We start from the raw sequence: 17,037 nt of genomic DNA on the forward strand, positions 1-17,037 counted from the left end.
CCATGCGCCGAGGTCTGATCTCCGGTAATGAGCCATGCGCCGAGGTCTGATCTCCGGTAATGAGCCATGCGCCGAGGTCTGATCTCCGGTAATGAGCCATGCGCCGAGGTCTGATCTCCGATAATGGGCCATGCGCCGAGGTCTGATCTCCGATAATGGGCCATGTGCTGAGGTCTGATCTCTGATAATGAGCTGAGGTCTGATCTCCGATAATGAGCCATGCTCTGAGGTCTGATCTCTGATAATGGGCCATGCGCTGAGGTCTGATCTCTGATCCTGCATTCTGAGCTGAGGAGCGCACAGGTAAATGCTTACTACTTCTTGGTTTAAATTAACTAGTCTTTTATTAAAGATGACTTGTATTTAAATTACTACACAATTTATTAAACAAACATGCAATGCTACTTTTACAGCACTTGATTTATTTAATGTAACCTTTATGTAGGTCAGTATAGACAAAAGGAAAAAAAAAAAAAAAAAAACTTATGGCATTATTAAATATTTCAGAAACACCACCAAACCTGTCACAGCCCATCATATCCATGTTTACTAGTTTTGAATTACGGTGTATGGGCAAGTGCCAAATAAGCATACATTTTATGGGAATGAGAATACTACTTCACATTGCAGATTATTCAAAGTGCTTTGTTTTCTAAACCATGGTTAAATGGAAAACCATACTAATTAGTTTTGCGTGAGAACAGAGTAGAGATGGGTCAACACCTAAATTGTTGAGATCCCACTGTCTCGCCTTGTTCCAGTCATATGGAAGCAAATTATGTTTGGTCTCCCTGGAGTGCACCCTTTGCATAACCTCAGAGAATCCAGAATATATAAAAGTGCACTCCTGAGAGGAGAAACAGTACAGCCTACAGCATTGATTTAAGTGCTAAGAGAAGAAAGTGAAACACCATCCAAAACTTTTATTGTCTTACCCAAAGTAACATAAATAAGGTTAGAATCTCTGACCAATTATAATGCTGCTGACATCTCCTAGTGATCTGTCCTGGTGATACTAGGAGTTCTGGATTCCTTTTATTGTTTGTTTATTAAATACTTCAAATCAACAAATGTACTAGGAAGCCAATAAAATTATCCCAAAGCCATAGCAGGGCCTTCATAGGTATATTATAGTTACGCATTTATACAGAACTAACATTCCACAGCACTTTACATTTACAGACTACAATAAATGACTCATTTCATTAACTGTCCCTCAAAGATGGTCAAAACCTTATGTGATATGCTAACAATCTTGGGCCAATTTAGGTTAAGTCAACTAACCTACCAGTATCTTTTTGGAAAGTGAAAGGAACCTGGAGTTTCAGGGGGATACCCTATGCAAACAAGGAAGAACATACAAACTGTGTGCAGATAGTTTTCTGGCCAGTATTGTAACCAGGTATTCTAGCATTGCAAGCAGAGTACTTTACTACTTAGAAATAGAGGAGAAACACAACCACCGCCCTCCCTGAATATCGAGAGGAAAGTTCATGTACGCTCTACCCCCTGTGGATTTACTGCACGTTGTCTTGTGGATTTCCTAATAAAGAACAGCTATTTTTTTTTCATCAGCCAAGTCTGGTTTGCGGATCCTTTTCCACTTGCCTTCCTGAAGATCACTTGAAAAGGAAGTGAAGGAAGATCTTGTGAAGAAGGACATAAACCATGAAATCCTAGACACGGATTTTAACCCTTCATCGTGCTATCCATAATTAAAGGAAAGAGGTTTTGGCTGGAGTTCCACTTCAGAGGCCAACATAAAACACAAACAGAAGACTCAACTTTGGGTTGGTACTAGCAGGTTGAATCACTTGCTGGCTTGCCTCTTTCAGGAACAGTATTGCCAAGATGTGCCTGGAGTGAATTCTGTTTCTACCTCTTGCTTCATGGTATTTTTTTGAAAAAGGAGTGCAACACCATTTATTGGCTTTGTAATGGTCACTGTCAGTGGGCAGTTTTGGAAATATTATTGGAGATCTGTTGATGCTAAAGAAGGTTGGAACTGCCAATTGGAAACGCTTGTACCCATTGCTAGGTGCAAAACTAATAGTTGCCCCATCATAAAAAAAAGAAATATACAAATTTATTCGTTACCTGTGTCCATGTCCAGCACCTGTATACTGAAAGACACTGAAGTAAGCACTCTTCTCCTTATGACGCACTCCTCCCCGCCTTCTCCCTCGTAGAGACACATTCCTGTGGCAATGGCTAATGCCTCATTCAGGAATGGACCCAAACTGTGTAGCTTTCCACTGGCCCAATACTATTGATGTCACGGTGACTGACAGCAGTATTGGGCCAGTGGAAAGCTGTGCAGTTCGGGTCCATTTTGGAATGATGCATTTGCTGTCGCTACAACGTGTCTCTGCTTGAAGTACGTGCTCCTCTTCCTATAGTTTACACCTCCTTCCTTGTAGACACCTTTTGGTATACAGGCACAGGTAATGTAAAATTGCATCTTCTTAAAGAAAATGTTGGGGGAAACTATGCGACACTAACTGCTCTTGTACCTAGCAATAAGTACAAGAGTTTCAATTGGCAGTTTCAAACACTTTTAAAGCTCAAAAAGATGTAAGAAGCCAGCATGTGATTTTACTTGCCAACAGCACAAAATTTTACTTGGCAAACTTGCATTTGTTAGATGTCATAAATGGCTCTTCGCTGCATGTTAATCTTTATCAATGAAATTAGCATGATCAAGATTAAATGATAAGATTGCAAAACTGGCTGCTTTAAAAGCTATGATATTGCAATATGTGGAATGGATACTTAAGGTGACTTTCCTCACTCTGTAACAGATTGCACTTACTGTATATATTACATATATAATCCATTTTCTGCTTTTCATTCAAACAAGCATGGCAATACTCCCAGCACCAGATATTCTGTTAATTTAAAAAGCAAGGGAGATTCTTATCTTTAATAATATAATCAAACACTTCATTGTTAACCGTGTACACAAAATTCCACCCGCATCACATCAGTCCTGGCCATGAGGATGCTTGGCTTGGCTGCTTAATAAGGGGTGCGCAGTCAAGGGTCTGAAGGCTCCTGTCCTCTCATATTTGGTACTGCTGGGCTGCAGGGTGAAAGCTAACTAAAGAGTCCACAGCACAAACAGATAATGGCACTGGTAGTAGCTGCTGTCTACTGTCAGTTAGGCACCCTTTAAAGAACAGCACAAAAAAAGCTCAAAAAAGTCAGAGCAGCAAATGCAAACAGTGGGGCTGAGTATGAGTGTCAAGGCGAGGACGCTCTGCGTGTGTACTGCACTCTGTATCTTGTGACCGTCATGCCATGAACCTCCGAGATCTCACAAATTGTCTTGCAGGGAACCATTTCCTCGTCATCTTCACCAGTCAACCAGTCTTGAACCAAATCAGCTGCCCTGGAACTAACATTCTCCTGAAGCCAGCTGTTGTGCCAAGTGACAAACTTCTCATGCAGCCTCTGGAAGATCATAGGCTGGAACTGCAAAGGAAGAGGTCTGTTAGACAGTTTCACAAATAAGAGTTTTTCACTTAAAAACCAATGTGAAATAAGGACAACAGAGTTTGGCATATGATGCAAGTATTCTGGTTTTTAATGCAAACAATGCTACTTGGAATTTACCCAAAACAGCTGCCGCTTTTCTTTGCTCAAATTCCAAGCTGCATGAAATGTGTATGTAAACCAGCCATGTGTTATATCATTGCCCACCTCTCCAACAAAGCACATTTACAGCAGTTGTAAGATTTAAAATATGTTATTAAAAAATGACATTTAGATATTCTTCACAATACGATTATTGAGCATGTCTACTGAGGTAATCACACAAAACCAACAAAAGACAGGGGACTGTCTTATTAAGATTTTATTCTTCAAAGTGCACATAAAGAATTGTGCTTAGTGAAGGTGGGTGCTTATGAGGACAGGGCAACGACTGCCCTTTCCTCCGGAGCACCTGAAAAAGGGTCCCCTATGTTCAGAAACATAATTGGAAAGGTCAGAAAGGGTCCCCTATGTTCTCCTGCTGTTTTTGAGCGGTGCATGCTCAGCAAGTAGATTATCAAGTGCTTCCAGTTTATTCATATAAAAGTTTTATAACTGGATTCTCCACCACAACAGCTTACCAGAATTTAATCCTGTGAGCCAAGAGCTTTTGTTCTATCTCCTAACGTAAAAGTCTATTGAAGTCACAGTCAAACCAACGAGACAATCTGCCCCCACCGATTGTGTACCTTTCTCAGTCCACTACAATAAATTGTTGATACCGTTCCCCAGCTGATACCACTGGTTTAGCTATTTACCAGGAAAGCCACAATTCCAAAAAATTGCACACGCAGCACAACCCACACTAAGCTGCCTCCCACAACAGCATGACCACAGGTGCTTCCGGGTTAGTGCACATTTACAACATTTGGTAAGTATATAGGATTTAAAGTGTTCAGAGTCGCTGAGAATATAATGCATTTTCAAAGAAAAAACTTTTCTGACACAACATGTACTTATCATATAGTCTGCTCTAATCAAGGGCTGGAAAATCTTAGGAGTAATTTTTTTGGAAAGGTTTAAGTACACTTAAAGTGTAACTGTCGGGCAGAAAATCAATTCTTTATTTTTATCTGGTAAACAAGTGATAAGGAAGCTAACCAGGCAATCCGAAAGTTAAAAAATCACTCTAAAGGTGCCCATACACTCAGCCGATTTTCTGGCCGATCGATCAAAATCAGTTGACCGATCGGCGGGCAATTTCGATCGATTTCAATCGATCTGGCAGGGTGGAAAATCTAGGTCGATCTGTTGAGATTGCTTATTTTGCATTGGCCCTAATGGAAATCTGATGGCAAAAAAATGCCATCAGATCGATTTTCAATAGATTTCAAACTGCCAGATCGATTGAAATCGATCGACATTGCCCGCCGATCGGTCAACCGATTTTGATCGATCGGCCAGAAAATCGGCTGAGTGTATGGGCACCTTTAGAGTGATTTTTAACTTTCGGATTGCATGGTTAGCTTCCTTATCACTTGTTTACCAGATAAAAATAAAGAATTGATTTTCTGCCTGACAGTTACACTTTAACCACTTGAGGACCTAGGGCTTTCTACCCCTTAAGGACCGGCCACTTTTTTTCCATTCAGACCACTGCAGCTTTCACGGTTTATTGCTCGCTCATACAACCTACCACCTAAATGAATTTTGGCTCCTTTTCTTGTCACTAATAAAGCTTTCTTTTGGTGCTATTTGATTGCTCCTGCGATTTTTACTTTTTTTTATATTCATCAAAAAAGACATGAATTTTGGCAAAAAAATGATTTTTTTTAACTTTCTGTGCTGACATTTTTCAAATAAAGTAAAATTTCTGTATACATGCAGCGCCAAAAATGTGGACAAACATGTTTTGGATAAAAAAAACCCCATTCAGTGTATATTTATTGGTTTGGGTAAAAGTTATAGCGTTTACAAACTATGGTGCAAAAAGTGAATTTTCCCATTTTCAAGCATCTATGACTTTTCTGACCCCCTGTCAGGTTTCATGAGGGGCTAGAATTCCAGGATAGTATAAATACCCCCCAAATGACCCCATTTTGGAAAGAAGACATCCCAAAGTATTCACTGAGAGGCATAATGAGTTCATAGAAGATATTTTTTGTCACAAGTAAGCGTAAAATGACACTTTGTGACAAAAAAAAAAAAAAAAAAAAAAAAAAAAAAAGTTTCCATTTCTTCTAACTTGCGACAAAAAAAAAAAAAAAATTAAATCTGCCACGGACTCACCATGCCCCTCTCTGAATACCTTGAAGGGTCTACTTTCCAAAAATGGGGTCATTTGTGGGGTGTGTTTACTGTGCTGACATTTTGGGGGGTGCTAAATTGTAAGCACCCCTGTAAAGCCTAAAGGTGCTCATTGGACTTTGGACCCCTTAGCGCAGTTAGGCTGCGAAAAAGTGCCACACATGTGGTACCGCCGTACTCAGGAGAAGTAGTATAATGTGTTTTGGGGTGTATTTTTACACATACCCATGCTGGGTGGGAGAAATATCTGTAAATGACAATTTGTTAATTTTTTTTTTACACACAATTGTCCATTTACAGAGATCTTTCTCCCACTCAGCATGGGTATGTGTAAAAATACACCCCAAAACACATTATACTACTTCTCCCGAGTACGGCGATACCACATGTGTGGCACTTTTTTGCACCCTAACTGCGCTAAAGGGCCCAAAGTCCAATGAGTACCTTTAGGATTTCACAGGTCATTTTGAGAAATTTCGTTTCAAGACTACCCCTCACGGTTTAGGGCCCCTAAAATGCCAGGGCAGTATAGGAACCCCACAAATTACCACATTTTAGAAAGAAGACACCCCAAGGTATTCCGTTAGGAGAATGGTGAGTTCATAGAAGATTTTATTTTTTGTCACAAGTTAGCGGAAAATGACACTTTGTGAAAAAACACAATTAAAATCAATTTCCGCTAACTTGTGACAAAAAATAAAATCTTCTATGAACTCGCTATACTACTAACAGAATACCTTGGGGTGTCTTCTTTCTAAAATGGGGTCATTTGTGGGGTTCCTATACTGCCCTGGCATTTTAGGGGCCCTAAACCGTGAGGAGTAGTCTTGAAACGAAATTTCTCAAAATGACCTGTGAAATCCTAAAGGTACTCATTGGACTTTGGACCCTTTAGCGCAGTTAGGGTGCAAAAAAGTGCCACACATGTGGTATCGCCGTACTCGGGAGAAGTAGTACAATGTGTTTTGGGGTGTATTTTTACACATACCCATGCTGGGTGGGAGAAATACCTCTGTAAATGGACAATTGTGTGTAAAAAAAATCAAAAGATTGTCATTTACAGAGGTATTTCTCCCACCCAGCATGGGTATGTGTAAAAATACACCCCAAAACACATTATACTACTTCTCCCGAGTACGGCGATACCACATGTGTGGCACTTTTTTGCACCCTAACTGCACTAAGGGGCCCAAAGTCCAATGAATACCTTTAGGATTTCACAGGTCATTTTTGTTTCAAGACTACTCCTCACGGTTTAGGGCCCCTAAAATGCCAGGGCAGTATAGGAACCCCACTAATGACCCCATTTTAGAAAGAAGACACCCCAAGGTATTCCGTTAGGTGTATGGCGAGTTCATAGAAGATTTTATTTTTTTGTCACAAGTTAGCGGAAATTGATTTTAATTGTTTTTTTTCACAAAAGTGTCATTTTCCGCTAACTTGTGACAAAAAATAAAATCTTCTATGAACTCACCATACTCCTAACGGAATACCTTGGGGTGTTTTCTTTCTAGAATGGGGTCATTTGTGGGGTTCCTATACTGCCCTGGCATTTTAGGGGCCCTAAACCGTGAGGAGTAGTCTTGAAACCAAATGTCGCAAAATGACCTGTGAAATCCTAAAGGTACTCATTGGACTTTGGGCCCCTTAGCGTACTTAGGGTGTAAAAAAGTGCCACACATGTGGTACCGCCGTACTCAGGAGAAGTAGTATAATGCGTTTTGGGGTGTATTTTTACACATACCCATGCTAAGTGGGAGAAATCTCTGTAAATGACAATTGTTTGATTTTTTTACACACAATTGTCCATTTACATAGAAATTTCTCCCACCCAGCATGGGTATGTGTAAAAATACACCCCAAAACACATTATACTACTTTTCCTAAGTACGGCGGTACCACATGTGACACTTTTTTGCAGCCTAGGTGCGCTAAGGGGCCCAACGTCCTATTCACAGGTCATTTTGAGGCATTTGTTTTCTAGACTACTCCTCGCGGTTTAGGGCCCCTAAAATGCCAGGGCAGTATAGGAACCCCACAAGTGACCCCATTTTAGAAAGAAGACACCCCAAGGTATTCCGTTAGGTGTATGGCGAGTTCATAGAAGATTTTATTTTTTGTCACAAGTTAGTGAAAAATGACACTTTGTGAAAAAAACCCAATAAAAATCAATTTCCGCTAACTTTTGACAAAAAATAAAATCTTCTATGAACTCGTCATACACCAAACAGAATACCTTGGGGTGTCTTTTTTTCCAAAATGGGGTCACTTGTGGGGTTCCTATACCGCCCTGGCATTTTACGGGCTCAAAACCGTGAGTAGTCTGGAAACCAAATGTATCAAAATGACTGTTCAGGGGTATAAGCATCTGCAAATTTTGATGACAGGTGGTCTATGAGGGGGCGAATTTTGTGGAACCGGTCATAAGCAGGGTGGCCTTTTAGATGACAGGTTGTATTGGGCCTGATCTGATGGATAGGAGTGCTAGGGGGGTGACAGGAGGTGATTGATGGGTGTCTCAGGGGGTGGTTTGAGGGGAAAATAGATGCTATCAATGCACTGGGGAGGTGATCGGAAGGGGGTCTGAGGGGGATCTGAGGGTTTGGCCGAGTGATCAGGAGCCCACACGGGGCAAATTGGGGCCTGATCTGATGGGTAGGTGTGCTAGGGGGTGACAGGAGGTGATTGATGGGTGTCTCAAGGTGTGATTAGAGGGGGGAATAGATGCAAGCAATGCACTGGCGAGGTGATCAGGGCTGGGGTCTGAGGGCATTCTGAGGGTGTGGGCGGGTGATTGAGTGCCCTAGGGGCAGATAGGGGTCTAATCTGATAGGTAGCAGTGACAGGGGGTGATTGATGGGTAATTAGTGGGTGTTTAGGGTAGAGAACAGATGTAAACACTGCACTTGGGAGGTGATCGGACGTCGGATCTGCGGGCGATCTATTGGTGTGGGTGGGTGATCAGATTGCCCACAAGGGGCAGGTTAGGGGCTGATTGATGGGTGGCAGTGACAGCGGGTGATTGATGGGTGGCAGTGACAGGGGGTGATTGATGGGTGATTGACAGGTAATCAGTGGGTTATTACAGGGAAGAACAGATGTAAATATTGCACTGGCGAATTGATAAGGGGGGGGGGGGGGGGGGTCTGAGGGCAATCTGAGCGTGTAGGCGGGTGATTGGGTGCCCGCAAGGGGCAGATTAGGGTCTGATCTGATAGGTAACAGTGACAGGTGGTGATAGGGGGTGATTGATGGGTGATTGATGGGTAATTAGTGGGTGTTTAGAGGAGAGAATAGATGTAAACAATAGATTTGGGAGGTAATCTGACGGCGGGTTTGCGGGCGATCTAATGGTGTGGGTGGGTGATCAGATTGCCCGCAAGGGGCAGGTTAGGGGCTGATTGATGGGTGGCAGTGACAGGGGGTGACAGATGGGTGATTGACAGGTGATCAGTGGGTTATTACAGGGAAGAACAGATGTAATTAATGCACTGGTGAATTGATAAGGGGGGGTCAGAGGGCAATCTGAGCGTGTGGGCGGGTGATTGGGTGCCCGCAAGGGGCAGATTAGGGTCTGATCTGATAGGTAAAAGTGACAGGTGGTGATAGGGGGTGATTGATGGGTAATTAGTGGGTGTTTAGAGGAGAGAATAGATGTAAACAATAGATTTGGGAGGTGATCTGATGTCGGATCTGCGGGCGATCTATTGGTGTGGGGGGGGGGTGATCAGATTGCCCGCAAGGGGCAGGTTAGGGGCTGATTGATGGGTGGCAGTGACAGGGGGTGATTGACTGGTGATTGACAGGTGATCAGGGGGGATAGATGCATACAGTACATAGGGGGGGGGGGGTGATCAGGAGGGAAGGGGGGGGGGATAAAAAAAAAAATAGCGTTGACAGATAGTGACAGGGAGTGATTGATTCGTGATTAGGGGGGTGATTGGGTGCAAACAGGGGTCTGGGGGTGGGCAGGGGGTGGTCTGATGGGTGCTGTGGGCGATCTGGGGCAGGGGGGGGAGGGGAAATCAGTGTGCTTGGTGCAGACTAGGGTGGCTGCAGCCTGCCCTGGTGGTCCCTCAGACACTGGGACCACCAGGGCAGGAGGCAGCCTGTATAATACACTTTGTAAACATTACAAAGTGTATTATACACTTTGTATGCGGCGATCGTCGGGTTAACATCCCGCCGGCGCTTCCGTATGGCCGGCGGGATGTTGCGGCGGGTGAGCGGCGCCAGGCAGAGGCGGAGGATCGCGTCACGGATGACGCGATCGCTCCGCCCATGCCCCTACAAGGACCGCCGCCATTTGTCTATACGGCGGTTCTTGCGGGGTGCACTTCCCGGCCGCCAATTGTATATACGGCGGTCGGGAAGTGGTTAAGTGTTCTTAAACCTTTCCTCTCCTTGAGAAAGCGGACGGGGGTCCGCGGAACTAGTGGGACTTATCCATAGGGGAACTCCTGCCTGCCTCGCCACCCTGCACTCCCATTCATTCAGACCCGGTCTAAGTATCAGATTTTTTTTCTAGCACCTTTTTCTATTATCCACTCTGCGCACTTTATCTATGGGATTCTCTTATTAGGATGTTATCACGTGAATTTATGCAATTTGTACTATGTATTATATGAAACGCTGTTTGTTATTTTGTTTATGCACTGAACTTTAGACTGAACCCGGGTTCCTTCACTTCATGGGCTTTACTTTAAACCCTGAGTGGAGTTAGATATACAAACTGATTGGCTTATCATTGTAGGGATGTGCAATAGGGATCAGATGGCTTGGCTGTGCAACAATGCGTTTTTAAATGTCGTTATCTTTGCATTGGTATAAGCATATGGGTATATTATATTATGATCAAATGGCTTATATACCGGTACTTCATATGGACTATATGTTGTGACTTCATTATGTGTGTATAAATAAAGATTTTTTTGTGACTTTAAATAAGCACCAACCAGCTAGTGGTAAATATAATGGGCTGCTTTTCTCTTATTTAAATTAACTATTAGAAGCTAGGATAACAAGTACAGCAGCTGAAGAAGGAAAAAATAAAACGGTCAGCAATAAGAAACTCCAGTCTCTAAAAACGGAATCAACTGTTCTCAATGACACCCTCACCTCTCTGGCTCTGGTCAGTGTTCCCCATCGGTACATGTAATCTTCAGAGTTTATGATGAACATCATCTTATGGCTGTTGAGTCTAAAGCGGCAATCCATATTGCTGGCACTTTCCACACCCATTAGTCTTTTCCATGAGCTCTTCACTTCATCCTTCATCATCCGCATTGTTCTGCACTGCCATCTATGAAAATTTCTGATATTCCTGCGAAAGTAAATGCCGGTCACACAAATGCTTCAACAACTGATACATGCACGCAGACATTTATCATTATGTTATTTAACCCATCAATAGGCCTGATTCACGACGGGCCAGCAAACACTTATGCATTGCTGAGCTGATTTCAGCAGTGTGCGATATGCAGCAAAATCAGAAAGTGCATAGACTGCACTGCTTGATGGGCAAACGTATGTGCTGCGCAGCAGTGTATTTCGACAGTGCAGAGAAGCATGCATTTGTATGCAAATTTCAGTGTCATCCCCATCAATATCATTGAATGGGTTCCTGCACTGCAAGGAGTTTCTGTAAAATGCAAGGCCATCTGCATTACACAGCAATGCTACAGTGCTCAGGCTCTCAGGCATCTCCAGGTGACCCAGCAAGCACATTAACTATGGTCTACTATGTAAGCAACCTTTACCTCATTACTTGTATAACGATTCAAGTTTACTTTCAGAGTTTTGACAGAGGGGACTACAACACTATTGTAAATAAGAAGGTGGGAAAAGCTAACCAGTTGGAGAGTGCACTCAGCTTCCCACATGGACACATCCCCTCTTGAGTTAGAGTTGAGCTCTTAGGAGATATTTTAGCAATGGGTCATAAAATGCCTTTTCAGCTATCAGCAAGCAAAAAAATACTCAAAATAGATTTGATAATACTTTTTCACCAACTTTTGGGTACTTTGTAAAATGCTGAAAATTTAGTTTAAAGAGAAGATGAAAATCAACTCCCAGGAGAGAACTCAGGTAAAAATAATTGCATATGGGCCAATATGTTTAAGATGCACTATAAAACAGGAAAAGAATTGTGTACAGGAAAATCCACTAACGCTTGTAGACCACACATGCTGTTAAAATCTTACACAGTAAAGGTGCCCATATATTACTTTTTGAGGGCTGGGCGACCTTCCGTCAGGAAATCAACTCAAAGGATCGATTGGGAATGCTGACAAGATCTCAAAAGGGATCCATCAGGCCTGATGGAAAATCTGGGTGACAAGGGCTATTTTTTTTTACAATTCAGAGCTCTGCAGCTTGAACAGCTTCCTGCAGAGCCATACAACTTAGCACACATAAATATTACTTCCTTTTGTTGCCATCAAAAGCGCTTTCTGTTGGTGGCATCTGATTACTGCTGTGACATGTAGTTTTTTTTTTTTATTTAATTTTTTTTTAATAAAAAAATGCTTAATTTATTTAAATGTATCCCTCCCCCGACAGCCAATCAAAGTTATCAGCCTATGAGAGGGATCGGTTTCTCTGACTCTCCTGGGGTTAGCTCAGTGACAGAGCTGTGCCCCCGTACAGCGTTGCAGTAGATTGCAGCTCTGTATACATTTTTTTTTCCAAGTAACATGCTACCGCCAGCGATTGCGGGCAGGCTGATCTCGGAACTCTGCTCCGTCATTCAGCGGGGATGTGCGCACATCTGTGTGTGATCCCCTGCAATCTCCACCCCCAGGACTTGACGCCAGTTGGCGTTAGGCAGTGTTGGGGGAGCCACTTTGCAGCCGCCGATCGTCGTTAGACGGTCGCAGAGTGGTTAAAAGCAGATTTATAATAGTGGTTGAAATTCATGCCAGACAGACATGTGTTGCATGATCTGATCACAAACAAGCTACTACACATTTGTACAATTTAGGTTTGGAGAAATAAACTGAAAATGGCTTCTGTTGAAAAACTTGTGTGATCACCTTTAACTCTCAAATGTTTTATGGATTCCATTAATTAAAACAAAATCAATTAACTTCAACCATTACCTCTGTAAAAACACAGGCTTTAATAAAAATCCTTCGCTGTGGGCGTTGTCTTCACCTTGCACATTAATAAACTGCTCCACGTAGTTTGAGAGATGCTGAAAAGAAAACACACATGCATTGGTATGGTTTACAGCACTCTTCGTACACTATTATATAAGCCTCAAATACTTTCCTACCTGCACTTCTGCAGGGTCTTCATTTTGGACATCTTCTGTGTCAAGCAGCTCGATTGTCATTATTACCTGGCCCTGCCTTTGCAGAAACATTATCTAATAAAAAATAAATAAAATAAAAAGTAAAGCATTGCAGATTTTATTCCACTGACACGATACAATGTAAATACTATTTAAAAGGGAAAAAAAAATGAATGCATTTTTCGGTAGAAGTTTTATTGGATCTGCCATTTGCTATGCCCAGATGCTGGTTACAGAAACTATCCTTGTGAGAGATTGGTTTTCACCCTCGGTCCAAATGTGTACCTCAAGTCACCATTGTGAGTCCATCATCGTAACAGGCCTACTGGTGATAGTTATGGTCAAATGAGTGCATGAGAAATATGGGCACCCAATTTTGGCAAGTAGAAGATCAGTAAATTTACATTTGAACTTGGCAATCACAATAGTAAAAAACACTAAAATATATCAGTAAATATTACTATTTTGAGACAACTATACCTAACTATTCTCACACAGAACCCTCCCTCTACCAAACCACCCCTGCTGATGCCTAATCTTTAACCCCCCCCCCCCCACACACACACACACACACCAATGCCTAACCTAAATGACACCCCTCTCCTTAAAGAAAACCTGAACTGAAAATAAAAAGTCAAAATAACCATACACCGGTCATACTTACCTCCTGTGTAGTCTCCTTCTCAATCTCTTTCTCCTCCCATTTGTCCACTGTGATCAATGGAATTCTCCGTCCTCCATTTTAAAAATGGCCATTAAACCATAACAGCTACCTGGCCAGCAGACTGGTCAACTGTAATATCACCCAGTTGAGCCATAGGGAAACATGGACATTACCTTGCACATTCAGTTGTAACTGACAGCTGCTTATATATAACTGACAGCAACTAGTATATTTCAGTTCTGACAAAATATTGCCAGAAATGGAAGGGATCCTTCTAAGAAAAAAAAGTGGTGAGCTTCTGAGAGGAACTGATGGTGAGGTTAGTATGGAATATTCATTTGCAGTGCTGTTGTGTTTATTTTAAATAATTTTTCTCGCTTCAGGTTCCCTTTAAGCTTAAACTCCTCCCAAACAGACATCTATCCATAAACCCCCAACCCCTGCAAATCGGCAGCAAAAGACAATTAGTATTGGGCGCCCCATTGTTGCCCATAGAAGATAGCTGTCCAAGTATTAAATTTGGAAGTCTGTGGCACGGCAATGAAAAATGCAGCTACAGATAGTGGGCAACCGCTATTTTATATGGGTGTCTATGAGGTGCCCAAATACTGCCACTAAAGGACGCCCAAATTTCCTGCTTCTAAATAAATTGAACATCCTGGGGAGTGGACGGAAAGTGTAACTACCAGCTAGGCATTTGGTGCTGACCCTATGACATATACCTAAATAAATTCTGTATGCCTAAAAAAATACATGCATGCCTTTCTTATGCAATGGTGGTTGTCCTATTTGTTCCATTCCTTTGTTAGAGAAGTGAATTTCAGGAAGCGTCCTCACATATCACACAAAATATAAGTTTATAGATTTTAATGAAAGTGCTCCGTGCTCCTTATACTTTTGCCTGATGATGGTAATTACTGTTTCATTACCGAGGCAATTCTAAAAGCCAGTGGGCTGTATTACAAAGTGTGTTTTACAAACAGCATATTTCCTTTCCCACCAATGTCGGTTAAATGGACTCCTTCCACTGATTACCTTGAAGCAATTCTCATCTGCCATACAATGCTCTGCTTTCCACTGATAGCTGGTCTCTTTAGCTGTACGCACACACTGGGTGATCAAACTGCCTCCAGCTGCCCCTTTCTTCTTCTCATTCAAGTACAGTTCCACCACCTTCAAGCAGATCTCATCACTCACAAGATGATGGAGCTAACAAAATGGAAAATCACAAAGCAGCTTTGAGATCACGTATCGGACAATAAAATACAATGAACGTTTATTACCAGCAAGAGTATCATCGGCAGGACTGTTAAAGCGGACCCAAACCAAACATTTTTTTTTTAATTCAAAATATTTAGTTGCACCACTCTGACACATACAAAGATAAATAAACACTCCTTTAAGCCTATGAGCATTTCAGTGTATGCTTTTCACCCTTCTCTTTTCATAACTAGGGCTATACAGGTGGCAGCCATTATTTCGGAGCTTAGTAGGAGGTTTTAGAACATGGGTGTGTTTGTCATCAGCTACCCTCCCTCACAGGGGCGTCGTCTATGTGAAATCTCTCACAAGCTGAGATCACCTCCCTGTGACATCAGTAGCAGCCTGTGTTTTGTTTTTTATCTCCTCTACCAGTTTGCCAGAAAAATCCTGGCAATTTGAAAGGAAGGGAGGGGTTCCTCCAATAAATGTAAAATATTTTAGGTTTGTCATCATGCAGCTGAAAAAAGGCTGCTATTTATCATTATAATTTAGAAAATAGATTTTATTTCTGAAATCTTGTATTTTTAATTTGGGTCCACTTTAAGACAGCACAGGCATAGGTCGGTTTAACATGTTTTAATATATTACCACAGAAAAGATTCTGAAAATTACAATCTGGAGGCTAGCAATCATGTGATTTAGCAGGAACAGTTTAAAGCATACCGGAAGGGAGATATTTAACAAAATAAATAAAAAGATAACCCAGTAGAGGGAAGCCTCTGGATAGTCCAGAGCTTCCCGGATTTTTCTATGCCCCTCCGTTCCAGTGCTGGAACACTTTAAAATTTTCAACAATAATGCTGAATATTGCTCATGGTCACGCTTTCTAAAGTCTGTAAATAATCAGCATCGGGAGTCAAATACCCAAGGTACGCCACTGATAATGAGGCTTCCCTCAACAGTGGTAAGTATATAAAGCTTTTGTTTTTTTTCTTCAGGCTTCAAGTTTACTTTAACCTTATGGTGCATTAGGTTAATTGAAGGCCACATTTTCTTAAAGGAAACCTTAGTTCTAATTAAATTCTAAAAAAATGACGCCCTGTATGTGTGGGCATAGGCTTACAGCACCTCCCATGGCCCAACAGCTGCCTCTGTCTGGTATTGCTGCCATTGTCCAGGTGTTGCTCGGAACGGGCGGTGCCCTTTGACCTGGACATACTGCACAGTATGTCCTCTTGGGCGGCTTGTGACTGTGATCACAGGAAATCCAGTGTGCTGTATGCGCGCGTATCCACACGATGATGTAATCAGCATTGTCACAAGCCGCCCAAGAGGACATATTGCGCATGTGCAGTATGTTGGGCCAAAGGGTGCTGACCGATCTGACCAAGCCAACGGCAGCAATAGCGGGCAAATGGAGGCAGACGCCAGGCCACGGGACGTGCAGCAAGCCTATGTGTACCTCCCCCCACACAAACAGGGCGTGATTTATAGAATCTATTAAGGCCTAAGGTAGGTAAGGTTAAAAGGACTATAACAACCATATACTCACTGCAGAAGCCTGTATTGCAGCCAAATACAGTATATCATGTGTCAAAGCTGACAATGGGAGTCGAAGAATGTTAAAGAGAAACTCCGACCAAGAATTGAACTTTATCCCAATCAGTAGCTGATACCCACTTTTACATGAGAAAAATAATGATTTTAACAAACAGACCATCAGGGGGCGCTGTATGACTGATTTTGTGCTGAAACCCCTCCCACAAGAGGCTCTGGTACCGTACGGTACTCTGGGCAAACTGTCACAATGTAACAATGTTCAGACAGGAAATAGCTGTCTGTTAAAGCCAGACCAGCTAGAAACAGCTCCATAATCTGCCCACAGTAACAATGTCACCATGTAATACAAGTCAGAATGTGAATCTGGGAGAGGAAAGATTTTACAATGAGCAAACACTGACTAAATCATGTATACATAATTATTGTAAAAATGAAGCACTTTTTTTATTACATTATTTTCACTGGAGTTCCTCTTTAAATAACCTCCATCTAATATTTATTGTGAATCCCTGTAAAGAATTATCTTTACCAGGCT

The 17,037-nt window shown here is 42.1% G+C and overlaps 1 protein-coding gene across 1 annotated transcript in view; it reads right to left on the bottom strand.

Annotated features, from left to right (window-relative positions):
* Positions 1-908: 908 nt before the first annotated feature.
* The window catches only part of SIN3B (SIN3 transcription regulator family member B), a 72,378-nt gene continuing 56,249 nt past the window's right edge, over positions 909-17,037 (bottom strand). Inside the window, exons 17-21 of the mRNA XM_068234160.1 lie at positions 14,775-14,948; positions 13,058-13,150; positions 12,882-12,976; positions 10,900-11,104; positions 909-3,474 (exon numbers count right to left, since the gene is read on the bottom strand). Of these exons, the coding sequence (XP_068090261.1) occupies positions 3,244-3,474; positions 10,900-11,104; positions 12,882-12,976; positions 13,058-13,150; positions 14,775-14,948 (798 nt within the window). The 3' untranslated portion in view covers positions 909-3,243. The remainder of the gene's footprint in view (positions 3,475-10,899; positions 11,105-12,881; positions 12,977-13,057; positions 13,151-14,774; positions 14,949-17,037) is intronic.

Source organism: Hyperolius riggenbachi, chromosome 1 (genome assembly GCF_040937935.1).
Source record: "Hyperolius riggenbachi isolate aHypRig1 chromosome 1, aHypRig1.pri, whole genome shotgun sequence".
NCBI classification, from domain to species: Eukaryota; Metazoa; Chordata; class Amphibia; order Anura; family Hyperoliidae; genus Hyperolius; species Hyperolius riggenbachi.